Below are 16,414 nucleotides of genomic sequence, written 5' to 3'. Positions count from 1 at the left end.
AGGTGTGGAAAAACCACTTACACATACAGAATGGCTTAGGTGGTCACGCTGGTGTGTCTCAAATAACGTTTTTCATATGATATGTGATCTGATGGTTCACTTTCTGCCATCAGATTAAGTAACGACCTCACTATTTGCACCTGTATTAGTTTTCTCGGATCAAAAGCCTTTATGTGACTCGAGCTCCAATTTGCAAAGCAATTATAGATTATGAATCTATGGTGTTGAGGAAAAAAAAAACAACTGAAATGAGGGAGAAGGTGGATGAATTTACATTCTGATGCACCGATCCGTGTGCTGCAGGCATAGGTGTGCCGGGTCAACGCACGTCAATTTATGAGCTAGAACTTTACACAGATCACAGATCTTCGGTTCTTCCAAGTAATCGTGAGGTCTTCCATGATCAGAGGATTAATGCGAAGCCAATATGAATTATTCAATAGGTTGTCTATCCCAATAAAGGACTTCCTTCTGGTCTCATATCCAGTTTGAACAACATGTACTGCTCCTCTGCATGATGATTGTCAAGGTGTTGTGTCTCCACCTAAAGGCACCCTGAGGAACTGTTTCTGCGTGCTGGACTGATAGGCAGGATAATCATATAAACACTCTGAGCAGCACATTTAATCAGCGCCAATTATAGATCTCTGTCATATTTAATGATACATTAGGTACAAGTGGATATGATTAGGCTCGTGAAATTGGTGAAATTCAAGGGAGATACTGCATGCATCCAATTACACCCTCGTATTTGTACAGTTTTTTTATTTAAAAAAATGGCATATTAAGCACTAATAACCATTAATTCAGTTGTGTATGACGCATTACAAGTGATTTTATTATTCAAATTCAACAATCGATCTACATCATCCCAAGATAAATGTGCAACAATTTGTGTGCTTCTGTACAAAACTGTTGTTTTAATTAAATATATTAAATAAAGTGACATTAAATAGGGGGGAGGGGGGAGATTACATGAATTCAGAAAGTTTTTCCTTTACTTTCTCTTCGATGTTGGCATAGTATTTCATTTGGGCAAGCAGGGCTTTGGCAGATTGAAGCTCTCCTGATAAAAAAAAGAAAAGAAAAAGAAAATGAAAAGAAAGACATAGCACAAGGAAGTTCAATCACTGACTCACTCAGTGACTTAACGGAGAGCTCCGGCATAGATTTCAAAACAAACAAAGGATTGAGTGGGATGAACTAGAAAATGTTTCAATGCAACGTCTGGATATATATATAATACCTTCAAGAAGGGCAGCGTCTATCGCCTCCGTCAAGACTGCCAGTTTCCCTGCAAGTGAGGAGGAGACAAGTTCCAGTTCTGCACGTGTTAACAAGACATGGCACATACAGTGCTTTTTATAGAAGCTCAAAAGAACACTGACCTCTGAGAGAAGCTGCTTGATTTGAAGTTACATAAACCCCATTAGAAAAAACATACCGTGGAGCACATGGATACGATGAATTATTTTAGTCTACAAAATGGTCACAAATTGAAAGGATCTTATAGACAGACATAAATCATGTCATGTCATGTCATGTATGCATAATTCATTGGTCTGAAATTGTCAACGTTGTCCATGTCCCATATTTGATACTATGGGTGCATTTTTTATGAATTAGCAGTGGATCTGGGAGGTGGGATGTGGTTCTCTAATTATCTTTCTTTATCGTAGTTTGCATCATGAGTGCCGGAATCCGCCATTGCTTGCCTAGATTTATATTGGATGCATCAACGCTGCACAATAGATATATATATATATATATATATATTTTTTATATCATCATAGCGCCATCAACTTGTTCGATAAACACATTGCAAAAAATCTGTAATATAGCACTTTTTTGTTAGTTGAAAGTGAGTATCAGTAGAAAATGGCGCATAAACATTTAACAAGTTTTCTTTTTTATTGGTGCCCTTTGTGTTCAGTTCACTATTCTATAAATGTATAGAAATAAAATTCATTTTTTTTAATTCAAAGAGCAATTTGTTGTATTGTAGCAGTAAACTGACAGAAGCAAAAAGGTAGAACTCAGTGCACCTTAATATCTGTTTATTTATTGCAAGTAATATCGTTATCGCGATATTCAGCAACGTTATTGCATATTTTCCTCATATCGTGCAGCCCTAGCATGCATTCCAACAACGTGAGTTTTTTTGGGTTGCACTGTAAACAGATGCATCAATTGTTCTAGGAGCCCTGGCTGTGTTATCAAATCACACTTGCTGTTACCATGGTGTCACAAAATCGACCAGAACTGAAATCTTCAAGATTATACCTTTTACCCTTGGAATAGTGAGCAGTTAAGCCAAAAAGGGATTTTTGTTTATCAAATTGTTTAATTTTAAATGACCTTTTCAGGCATGGTGGTAAAGCTAGTCTGACATATGAAATAGCTCCATATCTGAGGTGTCAGTGCCAATTATCCAGGAAATACATGTTCTCTCCCATCTGTTTCTAATTAATGATCAAAACTCGGCTCAAATCGATCCGCCCGACTTTCGCTCGATGACATTGAACGGGCATATTTATCTACCTTTTGTGTCTTTGCCGATCTTATTGGCTTCCTCTGGAGTCTGTGCTTCATCAAGGGCTTCATTGATCTCCATCAGCTCCATTAGGAACCCCGAGTCGGCTCCAGAGTCGGTGCCCTCTTCTGTACGCACCCCCTCCAGCTCCAACTGAGACATAGGATGGGAGTACATCAAACACGACCTGCACCTTTTTAAATGCACGTTACTACTTTTGACTGACAGATGGTGGAGATGGTTTTCTCGAACGAGGAATCAAGACAGACGGTGCTTGCAGTTATGAAAATAAACTATTCATTAGAAAGAAAGTCAGCGATTTCAAACTCACCATATAAAGACCTCGACTCAAAGGCTTAAGCAGAGTCTGGTATGCTTTGTTCACGAGAGCCGAGTGGCTTTCTGAATACTCCTGTTCTTTCTGCAAAAAGAGGGATCTGTTAAGTTTGCATCTAATGATGTTCAGACCATATTCATTCATTAAAAAAGGAAAGGAAATGTCTGTTATTGTGATTTCTTTTTAACCATCATGCTCTGCATTTCTATTTTCACATATATCTGTCACAGGTTGGAATTACATCTGAGCTATTTTACACCTTGTCATCCCAATCTACGCCACTGTCAATTTCTTTCAAACACCGAATCCTTGGTGGTACTGACAATAAGACGTATGAAACATGGCTCCTCTTTTGTAGTCGAGCAGTTTGGGACCCTTCAAGGGATACAGGTGTTAGTTTGACACGATAGACGTGTGGAAAACAAGACGGGGAGGAAAATATCCTGGAAACGGTTGGCAGATCTGAGTACAGTTTGCGGCTATCAGGTCTGTCAGCTCTTGTGAAAATCAATAGTCTCAAGCTCTGGCCCATGGGCCCGTCGTGTGGAGCTGTTTCTCTAATAACAACCCGGTGCAGTAGGTGGCTGCCTCGTAGCCTTGTATAAGTAATGAGTTTCCTATATATGATGAAGACCCCTGAGGCTGGGAGATGTCTAATTAAGAAGAAATGGCCAGAGGTGCTGATAAATAAAACAGAGTCAGTACAATATTGGACAGGTTGTGTGTGAAGAAACCATTTAGGCTACCTCTCCTCTCTCTCGCATTCTGCTGAATATGAGTTACGCTTTCATATCATATCACGACAACGTTCTGCATTGTGCTTTCACACCTGGGTGTACAAAATAAATTACGTGCGCTGCAACACACCTCCTCTCCTCCTAAGTACGCATAATGCTTATTCATCCCAAACTGTCAGGCAATTTCTTTAATGATCCCCGAGGGGGGTGGGGGGGGGTAACAAGCATACTGTTTACTACTTTATAAAATAACCTATAAAGACCTTCTACTTTAAACTGCTCGGATGCATTTCAATCTCATTTCTTCTTGTGAAAGAAATTTATAGCTGCACTAATCAAGGTTTTTATGTAAAATATAGGCCCTACGTGTTTCTCAACAGCCAAACTGTGCTTTGGCCATAATGTAATTTATCTAGCTAGTGCGCCTAACTTTTCTCATCACAATATTTACACTGGCCCCAGATCAGAGGAACTTCTGCATACATAACTATTCAAGGGCTGTAGTCTGGTGTAAGAAAAGGTTCACTTGTCTACCTGTGAGACGTGACAAATCAAGAGTGAAGAGGATGAGAATATAATTTATTTGCTAAACAGCTGTGAGTGATTGCTTCATCCACCAAACTTAGACAACTTTCCTGTCTTTCTCCTTCAGTGTCTATCAGTATAAAGCATCACCAGGAGTTTGCTGTATGCCTGTTATTGGCAGCATTCTACATTATTACTTACTCAAAGCAACGGAGGCTGAGATACCCTTACTTTTAGTCCCTAGTAAGGGTCAAGCATCCAAAACACTTCATCCTATGTTTCCCATGACCTAACTTGATAGAACCTTTCATTAGATGCTCCTGCCAAGTGAACAGCCAAGTCCTTAACCTTCACTTTTACAGTTTTGTAACACAGGCTTTCTGTTAGAAATCTGTAGTCTCATAACCCAAGCTGAAATAACCCAGGATGACATCACTGTGACATTATCGTGGTTATTATATCCCACTTGACAAATTTAAGATGTTTTCAGCTAACCCAAGCTGAAATAACCCAGGATGACATCACTGTGACATTATCGTGGTTATTATATCCCACTTGACAAATTTAAGATGTTTTCAGCTGTACTTGTAACTGATCTCTGAAGTGGAAATCAGTGGATTGGCCCTTTAAAAATTACAGTTTAGCTGACAGCTGCCTTTTAAAAATATAAGGAAGTGATATTTTTCTTTGTCATGACATTATATTGGATATGTTTGGGTTTGGTCTATTGACCATGTAAAACAAGCGATTGAAATAAGTCATCTTGGGTGCTGGGAAATTATAATGGGCATTCTTCTTCATTATTTTCTGGCCTTTTATAAACAAAATGGCACATCTCGAAATGAAAGGTCCTCTATACAACATTCAGAGCCTTAATATAGCAGCAAACAACCATTTGTTATGTAAAGATAAAGTGTAGCAATGTCTACCTGAGCAGAGAATGAAGTTACTCTCCCACTCTGTGTGTGTTGTAATCGGAGCTTCTCTGTGCTTTGTTTAAAAAGCCAGGCTGGCCATACATATCTGGTAGCGCATGTTTGCCCACCCTCCGGTTTCCCACCAGGTAAACACTGTTAGCTCTGTCAGCACTGTTAGCTCTGTCAGCACTGTTAGCTCTGTCAGCACTGTTGGCGTGTTTAGCACTGTTAGCTCTGTCAGCACTGTTAGCTCTGTCAGCACTGTTAGCTCTGTCAGCACTGTTAGCTCTGTCAGCACTGTTGGCTCTGTCAGCACTGTTAGCTCTGTCAGCACTGTTAGCTCTGTCAGCACTGTTAGCTCGGTCAGCACTGTTGGCGCTTTTAGCACTGTTAGCTCTGTCAGCACTGTTAGCTCTGTCAGCACTGTTAGCTCTGTCAGCACTGTTGGCGCTTTTAGCACTGTTAGCTGCAAGCTGCCGGCTCAGCTGTAGCCAGGGAGGCAATATATACATGCTCTGAATATAGAATTTTGCAACTTTAAGAAAATAATTGGGAGATTAATCAATAACAAAAAGATTATGAATTCTGCCACATGTATATTTATGTAGTTTATTTGGGGTGGAATTTTTTTCCTGCACTGACAAGTCAAATTTGCTAAAAACTGTTCAAGGGAATTAAACTGTTATTGCCTCAGGTCCACTCAAGCAGGAGTTATGAATTACAAAAAGAATAGAGAGGTTTCTACATGTCGTAAATTGACCTCTTTTGACTAACATTCTCTTACTTAACATTTCATTTAATTGTAATGACTGTTATATTATAAAAACCCACCATTCAATTCTTTTTTTCAAACATTATTTCTCCTAAGCCCTCAGACTCAAATGCTTGTTCTTTTTGGTGCCTCGAATGCACTGACACAAAATGGATTGTTTTTTTAAATTAAAAAGTGATGCTGGAGAAATCCCTACCCTCGGGACAACAGAGTCCCCTGTGCAAAGAAAACCATCTAACTAAAAATTGTTTGTCCCTGTTGCCATAAAATATCTTAATCAGTAAGGACAGCCACTTATTGAAGCCAGCTTGCTTTCTCAGCACAAAGCATTTTATTTCTATTTATTTAACCTTGATTCTGTCCTCATCATCAAGCACCTGGTGCCCCTATTCATATAATATATCCATCCATCCATCTTCCGTAACCGCTTATCCAGTTAAGGGTCGCGGGGGTGCTGGAGCCGATCCCAGCTGTCAATGGGCGAAGGCCGGGTACACCCTGGACAGGTCGCCAGCCTATCACAGGGCCATATAATATATATAATATATTAATAGCTTCTATTCTGTGTTTTAATGTAAATGTGTTTGAATGCGTCATGTCTGGATGAGATATGATGTGTATTAAAGTACCTTTTTTAATACCAGAGCAAAAACGTTTGCCTTTTTCCATGCAAAAAGCAGAACCATGTTACTAAACTGATCTATATTCCGGTTCCCCCTCACATCCCCCCCCTTGCCTACCACAGATTTCTGGCTGAAGTTGTCTGGATGTAGAGACCGCTGCAGCTGCAAGTATCTTTTCTGCAGCTTCTGTGTGTCCAGTGTGAATTTGAGGTCACTTAAAAAGAGGCAACACATGAAATGAAATGGATGAAACTGGATGAATCAAATTGTAACAAATAGATAATTTGTCCCCTTTACTGTCAAAACATGAACATCTCTCCTGCAGGAAAAACCCCAGAGGAAGTGACTTACAATAAGTGTATTCAACATAGGTATTCAAGAGGACTACTAGTCACCAGAAGTCATAAGTACATCTCCTTTCTTAAACAAGCATCTAAGAGCATAAACCAGAGCAAAAGTATAGTGCAGAAACAAACTAATACGAATACAATAAGTGCAACAAACTAATACGAATACAATAAGTGCAACAAACTAATAGGAATACAATAAGTGCAACAATAAGTGCAACAAACTAATACAAATACAATAAGTGCAACAATAATAGTGGGAAAATTATGAAATAGGACTTGATACTTACCAATCCATTATTTTGAAGTAGGATGCATCTTCTTCTTCTGGAGGCTGGATTACTTTGCATGACATACAGAAGAATGCAGGAGTTGCATTAAGAGGCTTTTTGCAATTCCAGCAGTTCAGTTTGACTTGACCTGTGCAGTAACTCCTGGTTGGATTAGTAGAGCACATAAGCCACCTTTCCTTCCCCAGTGCTTTAAAGTCCATGCTGCTGTGCCATGTGTCCTTCTTAGGTAAGCAGGTAGCCACACAATACCTTGCACATGTGACAGCTTTATAAACATTCTTCTTCTTCTTCATAAGCACTAAAGCCCCAATCCGCACAGTGTTCAATGCAAACATTATTAAAAACACAACTTTAGGGTGGGCTTTAAACCACTCAAATGAAACCACAAGATCTTTGTCCCCTTTACTGTCAAAACATGAACATCTCTCCTGCAGGAAAAACCCCAGAGGAAGTGCGTTTCTCTTCCCCTCTGCGTCTGCTCACAGCGCCACAGCGCCCCCTGTCGGCCTGGCGGAGAAAGGGCGAACCCGTAGCAGAGGTGCTGAGTGAGAAAAAAACAACAGCTAGGTTTAGCAAGCGGAGCTACTAGCTACAACCAAGTATTTCTATTAAAGCAGCGTTGGATTTGATCGAAGCACAATATACATAGTAAGTTGAACATAATTGTGTCTTTAGTGTATGTGTCAGTGGTTTTAAACTTCCAGACAGAGAGAGAGAGCCGGTGCTAAGTGTGTTGCTAGGTTAGCTCGCAAGCTAACAGCAGCCTAGCTTAGTATGCTAATGTGTTTTAGCAGCAGATATGTTCATGTTTGTGGTCAGTAATCCCTCACAGATGTTCTTCCACATTATGTATTGGCATTTAGAGGAAGAACACTTTCTGTTAAGGAGTGTTTGCTAAGCTAACAGACCTAGCCAGGTGACAAAGACACCCCATGCTAACGATGAGCTAGCTAGCTGGTAGGCTAATGTTGCATGTATCTGATGAGACAATCATATTTATCCTGATATGTTACAATGTCTTTATGAAGAGAAAAAGCCACTGGTTGTTTATTGTAAAGTAGCATAACTTGGATGAGTTTTGGTTATACACGTGAAGGCTTTCTGTTCAAATGTGTCAGAAAACCAGCTGGAGCCACATTAACATCTCTCTTTTTCTTGTCTTCTTTTTCCACCCCATGGCGATGATAAAGGCAATGGTCGATGAAGAGCTTTGGTTACACACAGAGTGGCTTGTCCACCAGGAACATCAAGCACTGCAACACAGATAACACCTCAAAAACTGGTGAGTATTTGATGTGATGGGTGTGCTTATTACATTTACATTACAGTCATTTAGCAGACGCTTTTATCCAAAGCGACTTACAATAAGTGTATTCAACATAGGTATTCAAGAGAACTACTAGTCACCAGAAGTCATAAGTGCATCTCCTTTCTTAAACAAGCATCTAAGAGCAGAAACCAGAGCAAAAGTACAGAAACAAACTAATACGAATACAATAAGTGCAACAAACTAATACGAATACAATAAGTGCTACAAACTAATACGAATACAATAAGTGCAACAATAAGTGCAACAAACTAATAGGAATACAATAAGTGCAGAAACAAACTAATACGAATGCAATAAGTGCTACAAACTAATACGAATACAATAAGTGCAGAAACAAACTAATAGGAATACAATAAGTGAATAACAATAAGTGCAACAAACTAATACGAATACAATAAGTGCAACAAACTAATACGAATACAATAAGTGCAACAAACTAATACGAATACAATAAGTGCAACAAACTAATACGAATACAATAAGTGCAACAAACTAATACGAATACAATAAGTGCTACAAACTAATACGAATACAATAAGTGCAACAAACTAATACGAATACAATAAGTGCAACAAACTAATATGAATACAATAAGTGCAACAGACTAATATGAATACAATAAGTGCTAAGTGGAAGGCTCAGGGTAGTACTTCTTGAAGAGGTGAGTTTTCAGCCTGCGCCGAAAGATGGGTCCTGACGTCAGTGGGGAGTTCATTCCACCACTGAGGGGCCAGGACAGAAAGAAGCTGTGACCGGGTGGATCGGCGACGGGGCAACCAATCACCCCGAAGCAGCAGAGCGAAGTGGTCGGGTGGGGGTGTAGGGCTTGACTATGGCCTGGTGTATTTTTGTGCTGCTATATCATCTACCCATACCAGACTACAGCCCTTGAGTAGTTATGTATGCAGAAGTTCCTCTGATCTGGGGCCAGTGTAAATATGCTTATTTGGCCAAGGATCAGACTTGGCGTCCTGACTCCTCGTCTTTACAGTTTCCTAACAAAGGCCCAGCTCTGATGAAGGTCGACTCCCCATTGACGTCGTGTGTTCGTGGGTGTGTGTTTTGGGGTTGACAGGAGTGCAAAAGGTGGCGGTAGAATATTCCAGGGAGACACTAGTTGGAGACAGCGGTTTCTGCAAGGTAAACAGGATCTCTTCCTGAAGGTCGAGGGAGGTGCTTCTCAAGGCCCCCACAGACAATACTCTGGGTCTTATTAACGGAAATGGCTAAGAATAGAGAGCAGGGGAGCAAGGTGGCTCCTCTGGCGGTAATGTTGTTTGGGTTAAACAAGCCAAAACGGAACATCATCTTTTAGAAGAGTGACTTCTCAAGCTTACATGCTGGGTGTGTCACTCACGCAAGGCTTGAGGGTGATCTGCCGGGCTTTATCTTGCTCTGCAGCAGCAGCAGCAGCAGCAAAGGAGGAGTTGTGGATATCTCTTGAAAGCTTATGTATGGAGTTATTGTGCTTAACGTTTCGGAGTTGTAAGTAGAACCATTTTCAAGTGTGTTTTGAAGAGTTTGGTTATATTTCATATACACAACTTGGGAAAACTACTTAGAGCGGTGTTGCTACTTGTTTTCCAGGTGTAGATGTCAGGTTGTATGATGGATGCATAGGCTTTCCTAATTAGAGATGGGCAATACAGAACAAATCCTCTATCACAGCATATGCAATTTTATTTCCAATCAGTATCATGATATAATACATTTTCTTGAACATACATTGACATTTATTTTAAAGATAAAATAACCACATGGAAACAGAATTATATTTCTGACATGTAGTCCTAGTTAGTAGTGATTCATCTATGCAATACAAGGTTACATGGTTACAAGATTTGTGTTTGTCTTAGTACAACAGGGTTGCACAACAAAATTTAGATTGTAGTCCGAATTTGCTTCATAGGACAGAAAACAAAAAAACTAAATTATATATGAAGGGTGGAGGATGAATTTCCCAGCCAGAGGAAACAAGCTGTTTTGAAGCCTGGTGGCTCGACAGCTGATCCTTCTGTATCTCTTTCCAGATGGCAGCAGGGCTAACAGGTTGAGGCTGGTGTGGGTATTGTCTTTTAATTACCCTTTAGCTCTTTGCGGGCTCCTCTTCTCACCAATATCCCTGATGCTCAGTAGATGGGTGCCAATTATGTTTTTGGTTGTTTAAATCACTCGCTGTAGAGCCCTCCTGTCCTGTGCCGTGCTCATCCCATGCCGTTTTTATATGTCTGCAGTCAGGATGCTTTGTATTGCACCTCTGTAAAAGTTGACCTGAACATTGCACCGGAATTTTGCCTTCTTAAGTTTCACTTAGAAATAAAGCCGTTGATGATACTGGATCAGTATCAGCACCAGTACTGACATATAGCATAGTGGCCAGTAATGACTGATCTATTACTGTATCTTTGTCACTGTTGTTATTGTGTGGGAATATCATTTCACAGGCTTATTTCAACTTTTCCTAATTAAATAAACACTAAGTATCAGAGTACTTCATACAGTGTGATCACTTAATTTAGGTGTCATAATCAGCATCAGAAAAGAAAAAGTGGGCTTTATACATCCCTGCTAACTAGCGTCACCTCCCATTGAAAATCAGGCACATAGGTTTTTCTAGATTAAAGCCAATCTGAAGCGATTGTTCTGTTCATTCACTCGTTTATTATATGTAGAGCTTGCATACACTTTTAAGGCAGCTGCTAGTGTGATATTTGTCCTTCTTTTTCTTCAGAAAAAAACCCCCATTTAGTCTCAAAGGGATTAAATGAAAATGCAGAAAAAAATACTTTTTATTTTTTTTATCAATTTGGTCACAACATTTACAATGCTATGTCTAGTACGACACCCCCTTTTGTGAAAACAAGATTAATTGTGTCTGTTTAACAATAGTTCAATCAATAACATGATAGCTCACACAGTTAAGTCACTCGGGCTATTCTTTGTAACAGCAAGCTTGAATCGTTATTTTATTACTCCTGGCAGCCTTCAAATGTTATGCTGAAATTCTCTGGTGTGTGACTTTTTTTTTTGTTAGCATTGTAGAATTGATTTTTGGGCTTGGTATTGTGTTGTCGGTCAGGTGAAGGCTGTTCATGCATTGGAGGGAAGGAGTGAGGAGTGTTTCTTTTGAATTTTAAGAAACCCATATCTGTAGTGTTTTTGATGTTTTTACAAGGCTATACAATTCAGTACATCACTGTGCTCCGTTATGAATATGTCCTCATCTCTATTTCTTCCCCAACAGATAAACCATGATCCCCATCACTGAGCTGCGGTACTTTGTGGACACACAGCCGGCCTACCGCATCCTGAAACCATGGTGGGATGTGTTCACCGACTACATCTCCATCGTTATGCTCATGATCTCCGTGTTTGGGGGCACGCTGCAGGTCACTCAGGACAAGATGATCTGCCTGCCCTGCAAATGGGTGGAGAACGAGACCTGCAAGAAGAACTTCAATTCCACCCTCTCCGCGTCGTTGTTCATGGAGCCCAAAGGGATCCAGTATGATCTGGACCGCCACCAGTACAACTATGTGGACGCCGTGTGCTATGAGAATAGATTGCACTGGTTTGCCAAGTATTTTCCGTACCTAGTATTACTTCACACCCTCATTTTCCTAGCTTGCAGCAACTTTTGGTTCAAGTTCCCTCGGACTAGTTCCAAACTAGAGCACTTTGTATCCATCCTGCTGAAATGTTTTGACTCTCCGTGGACAACTAGGGCACTGTCAGAGACGGTGGTGGAAGAGAGCGACCCAAAACCAATGAAAATGAACGGCTCGATCGACCACAAGGCATCTGTTATCAGTGAGGATGTGGAAGCGAGTGTCCCGATGCTCCAAAGGACAAAGACACGCTTCGAGCAGGGCATCGTGGATCGAACAGAAACGGGGGTTTTGGACAAGAAAGAGGGCGAGCAGGCAAAAGCCCTGTTTGAAAAAGTCAAGAAGTTCCGTATACATGTCGAAGAAGGAGACATTGTATACAGACTGTACATCCGTCAGACTATTATCAAAGTCATCAAGTTTATTTTCATAATCTGCTACACGGGATATTACGTGCATGATATTAAATTCAGTGTTGACTGCTCGGTGAACATAGAGAGCCTGACGGGTTACAGCGTGTACCGCTGTGCTCACCCGCTGGCTACACTTTTTAAAATATTAGCCTGTTTCTACATTAGCTTAGTGGTGGTGTATGGCTTGATCTGCATGTACACACTTTGCTGGATGCTCCGGCGCTCTCTGAAGAAGTACTCCTTCGAGTCGATACGGGAGGAGAGCAGCTACAGTGACATACCCGATGTGAAGAACGACTTTGCGTTCATGATGCACATGATCGATCAGTACGACCCTCTGTACTCCAAACGCTTCGCCGTGTTCCTCTCCGAAGTTAGCGAAAATAAGCTGAGGCAGCTCAACCTCAACAACGAGTGGACACTGGACAAGCTGAGGCAGAGGATTACCAAGAACTCTCAGGAGAAGTTGGAGTTGCACCTCTTCATGCTGAGCGGCATTCCAGACACAGTATTTGACCTGATGGAGCTGGAGGTCCTTAAACTGGAGCTTATCCCCGATATCACCATCCCGCCGATCATCGCCCAGCTGGTCAACCTGCGAGAGATGTGGCTCTACCACACGCCGGCCAAAATCGAGGCTCCCGCATTGGCTTTTTTGCGTGAGAACCTGAAGTCTCTGCACATCAAGTTTACCGACATCAAAGAGATTCCCTTATGGATCTACAGTCTGAAGAACCTGAGTGAGCTTCATCTAACGGGGAACCTCAGTGCGGAGAACAACCGCTACATTGTCATCGATGGACTCCGGGAGCTCAAGAGGCTCAAAGTTCTTCGTCTGAAGAGCAATCTTACCAAGCTACCTCAGGTGGTGACTGATGTGGGCATGCACCTCCAGAAGCTTTCCGTCAACAACGAAGGCACCAAGCTGATGGTGCTCAACAGCCTGAAGAAGATGGTGAACCTGACGGAGCTGGAGCTCATTCGCTGTGATCTAGAGCGCATACCGCACTCCATCTTCAGCTTGCACAACTTGCAGGAGATCGATCTGAAGGACAACAACCTGAAGACCATCGAGGAGATCATAAGCTTCCAGCACCTCCATCGGCTGGTCTGCCTTAAGCTCTGGTACAACCAGATCGCCTATATTCCCATCCAGATTGGCACACTGACCAACCTGGAGAAGCTGTACCTGAACAGAAACAAGATCGAGAAGATCCCCAGCCAGTTGTTTTATTGCCGCAAGCTGCGCTTCTTGGATCTGAGCCATAACAACCTGACCTACATCCCGACAGACATCGGCTTCCTCCAGAATATTCAGTACCTTGCCGTGACAGCCAACAGGGTGAGTACTTGAATTATGTTTTCCATCACTTTGAATTTTTTTTGAATGCACATTTTTTTAAATCCTTTTTATGGTTGGTTTGCAACAAATTCTAATACCGCTCTGTTTCTCTCCCATTACATAACACCCCCACCATTTTGAAATACAGATTGAGAGCCTGCCCAACGAGCTGTTCCAGTGCAAGAAGCTCCGCACTTTGAACTTGGGGAACAATTGCCTGCAGTCGCTGCCATCGCGCTTTGGAGAGCTGACCGGGCTAACACAGCTAGAGCTGAGGGGAAACCGTCTGGAGTGTCTGCCCGTGGAGCTGGGCGAGTGCCGACAGCTAAAGAGAACCGGTCTCGTGGTGGAGGAGGACCTCTTCAACACCCTGCCCACGGAGGTCAAGGAACAGTTATGGAAAACAGACAAAGAGCAGGCTTGAAGAGGTTTCCGTGGCCGTGAGTGAGAACAGCTACTGACCAATAGGGCCCCGGCACAGGAGCATAGGAGGTCTACATTCTCCCACAGGGCTTGTTGAAGCAGGAAGTAGTCCCTGAAAGTGTACCGCCAGTAAGGTTGGGTATCCAGAACCAGTTCCAGTTGGGCAGAACCAAATTACTCATAGCTTCTGGTTGTTCTCCTAAATCTTAACTGTGCAGTTGATTGTCCTCTCTTTTGCAAACAACTCCTCAGGCCTTTCCATTATAACTTGTTAATGATGCTTTTTTTTTAGCAATAATGTAGCAGTGCCATTGTGATCAGCAGTGTTTCCTGGTTTAAGTTTGCAAAACTGTGAGCCGACTTTGCTAAAGACAGAAAAATAACTTGAGCACACTTTCTTGTCCAATCAAGATAAAATACGTTATTAACATTATCTGTCCAGTATTGTTAGCTTTACAGATGGGATAGCAAGCTGATCACGTAAGACCTTTGCCTCATAACATGCAATATAATTAGTCATAAATCATGACAGGCCAGAGGGTCTAACTCTTGACTTTTTTTCATTCTTTTTTTTTTTAAGGAAAAATAATGCATATGCTCACTCACAATAATTGACAAGTCATCTGATAAGATCTACAAATAATATATTGATATGTTTTATTATTATTATTATTATTATTATTATTATAGCAATCCTATAAGTTTTATCCAGAATAGTTGTAGTCCATGTGTTATAACTTTCCATCTGTTGTCCACAACTGACCTAACCTAAATAATTGGTCTCTGGTGTCATGTTTTTATTTTTTTTTTTGGGCCCAAAAATACCTTCATTAGTGCTTAGTTTGAAATCGGAAAATCGTTAACATATGACATGAAATTACAAATCAGGGATAACAAACGATGAGTCATGGCAAGAAAGGTTTTCAAATCTGAGATCATGGGGTTTGAGAGGATGTCGTCAAGGTGGAAGACTGTTAATAGTGAAAGTGCTGTAGAGACTAAAGCCTTGTCATTGGTTGGCATGAGTCTTGGTGGGTTGATGGCTTCTTTCCTGGGAGAGATGTGGAGTGTGTTTGACTCAGTGCCGGGAAAATCAATTATTCCAATCAATGCTACCCAGAGGACTCTTATTCCAAAATATTACAATGAAGTTAGTGGAGCGTGTTATCACCGAGCAGATACCCAACCCTTACTGCCAGTAAACTTATTCAGTGGGAACTGAGCAGAAACTGTTTCATGGTCATGCTACATTCAAATTGTTTATATGTAATAAATTGCACAAAATTGTGGGGAAATGCTGAAAAGGTTTTTGGAATGAGATGAGTCATGTCGGCATCAAAAGCATGAAATTGAAGTTTATACAGGATAACACAATATTGACAGTGAAATGGAGCCTCATTAGTAATATGTTTGAAACAAACTGAAATGCTAGCCTTTTTATTGTCTGTGGTGGCTAAGAAAATAAGCACTGAGCTACTTTTACGCACGGATAGTTGAGTGTTGTCTGCAAATAATCTTCAAATCTGTTTTCTAAACACCTGGCCTCAGTTTGTTAGTAGTTTTTCTGTTTAAATCATGCTGAACTGCATTAGTCAAATGAATGCAATGTTCAGAGAAGATTAATTGTGCATGAAATTACAGCAATCTTTAATCTGAACTATTTAAATAACTATATTGGAGTCTTTAAGATGAGGTCAATATGCATTTGAATTGAAAAAAAAAACAATGCAATAAGGTCCGAAATTTCTGAAACTTCATCGTCATGATAAACTAGCTACATTCCACTTAATGTACGGTCAAATTATATTTCCTACAAATTAATTTCTCATTTGGCAAGAGAGATTAAGAGTCTTTGTTTTTGTAAAGAGCCATGGCTGTCAGATCAGTTGCCTTAACTTTAATTCCCTCCTGTGTTTTGTATCATTTCTGTTGCTTTTGTTGTGGAGTTGAAAACAAATGATTGTTTTCTTGACCATGTTTAGATGCAGATAATTGTCTTTAAAGCTGCATTAGACTAACAACGCCCAGTAATAGGAGTAACAGGACACTTTTGCTGTTTGTTTTATGTGTTTTGTTTCTAATGTTTCATTCATAACTTCCTTTGGACTCTTAACGAGCATACCTGACACTGGTAATAAATTAGGGTCAATAAGAGATACATATGGTATCTCAACTTTAATTAATGGCGTTGTTTTCTGTTGCCTCACCTTGTCA

General features: G+C 40.8%; 2 protein-coding genes across 2 annotated transcripts; one reads left to right on the top strand and one right to left on the bottom strand.

Annotated features, from left to right (window-relative positions):
- Positions 1–703: 703 nt before the first annotated feature.
- Positions 704–7,531, bottom strand: hscb (HscB mitochondrial iron-sulfur cluster cochaperone). The gene is made up of 6 exons (XM_054611397.1): positions 7,082–7,531; positions 6,562–6,658; positions 2,865–2,954; positions 2,542–2,686; positions 1,247–1,294; positions 704–1,066 (listed from the first exon to the last, which is right to left on the bottom strand). The coding sequence occupies exons 1-6, from the start codon at positions 7,417–7,419 to the stop codon at positions 972–974; spliced, it is 813 nt and encodes a 270-aa protein (XP_054467372.1). The 5' UTR covers positions 7,420–7,531; the 3' UTR covers positions 704–971.
- Positions 7,532–7,641: 110 nt separating this feature from the next.
- On the top strand, positions 7,642–14,505 carry lrrc8ab (leucine rich repeat containing 8 VRAC subunit Ab). The gene is made up of 4 exons (XM_054611224.1): positions 7,642–7,732; positions 8,275–8,366; positions 11,659–13,777; positions 13,926–14,505. The coding sequence occupies exons 3-4, from the start codon at positions 11,666–11,668 to the stop codon at positions 14,199–14,201; spliced, it is 2,388 nt and encodes a 795-aa protein (XP_054467199.1). The 5' UTR covers positions 7,642–7,732; positions 8,275–8,366; positions 11,659–11,665; the 3' UTR covers positions 14,202–14,505.
- Positions 14,506–16,414: the final 1,909 nt, after the last annotated feature.

The sequence above is a fragment of the Anoplopoma fimbria genome, chromosome 13, assembly GCF_027596085.1.
Source record: "Anoplopoma fimbria isolate UVic2021 breed Golden Eagle Sablefish chromosome 13, Afim_UVic_2022, whole genome shotgun sequence".
Lineage (NCBI taxonomy): Eukaryota > Metazoa > Chordata > Actinopteri > Perciformes > Anoplopomatidae > Anoplopoma > Anoplopoma fimbria.
The sequence above is the reverse complement of the archived record's forward strand: the minus strand, read 5'-3'. Positions and strand labels throughout refer to the sequence as shown.

Coding starts and splice junctions, on each gene's coding strand:
- lrrc8ab (XM_054611224.1), top strand. CDS start 11,666: ATGATCCCCATCACTGAGCTGCGGTACTTTGTGGACACACAGCCGGCC. Junction 13,778..13,925: donor TTGCCGTGACAGCCAACAGG/GTGAGTACTTGA, acceptor TTTGAAATACAG/ATTGAGAGCCTGCCCAACGA.
- hscb (XM_054611397.1), bottom strand. CDS start 7,419: ATGTTTGCATTGAACACTGTGCGGATTGGGGCTTTAGTGCTTATGAAG. Junction 6,659..7,081: donor TACTTCAAAATAATGGATTG/GTAAGTATCAAG, acceptor CCTCTTTTTAAG/TGACCTCAAATTCACACTGG. Junction 1,295..2,541: donor GATCGGCAAAGACACAAAAG/GTAGATAAATAT, acceptor CCTCACTTGCAG/GGAAACTGGCAGTCTTGACG.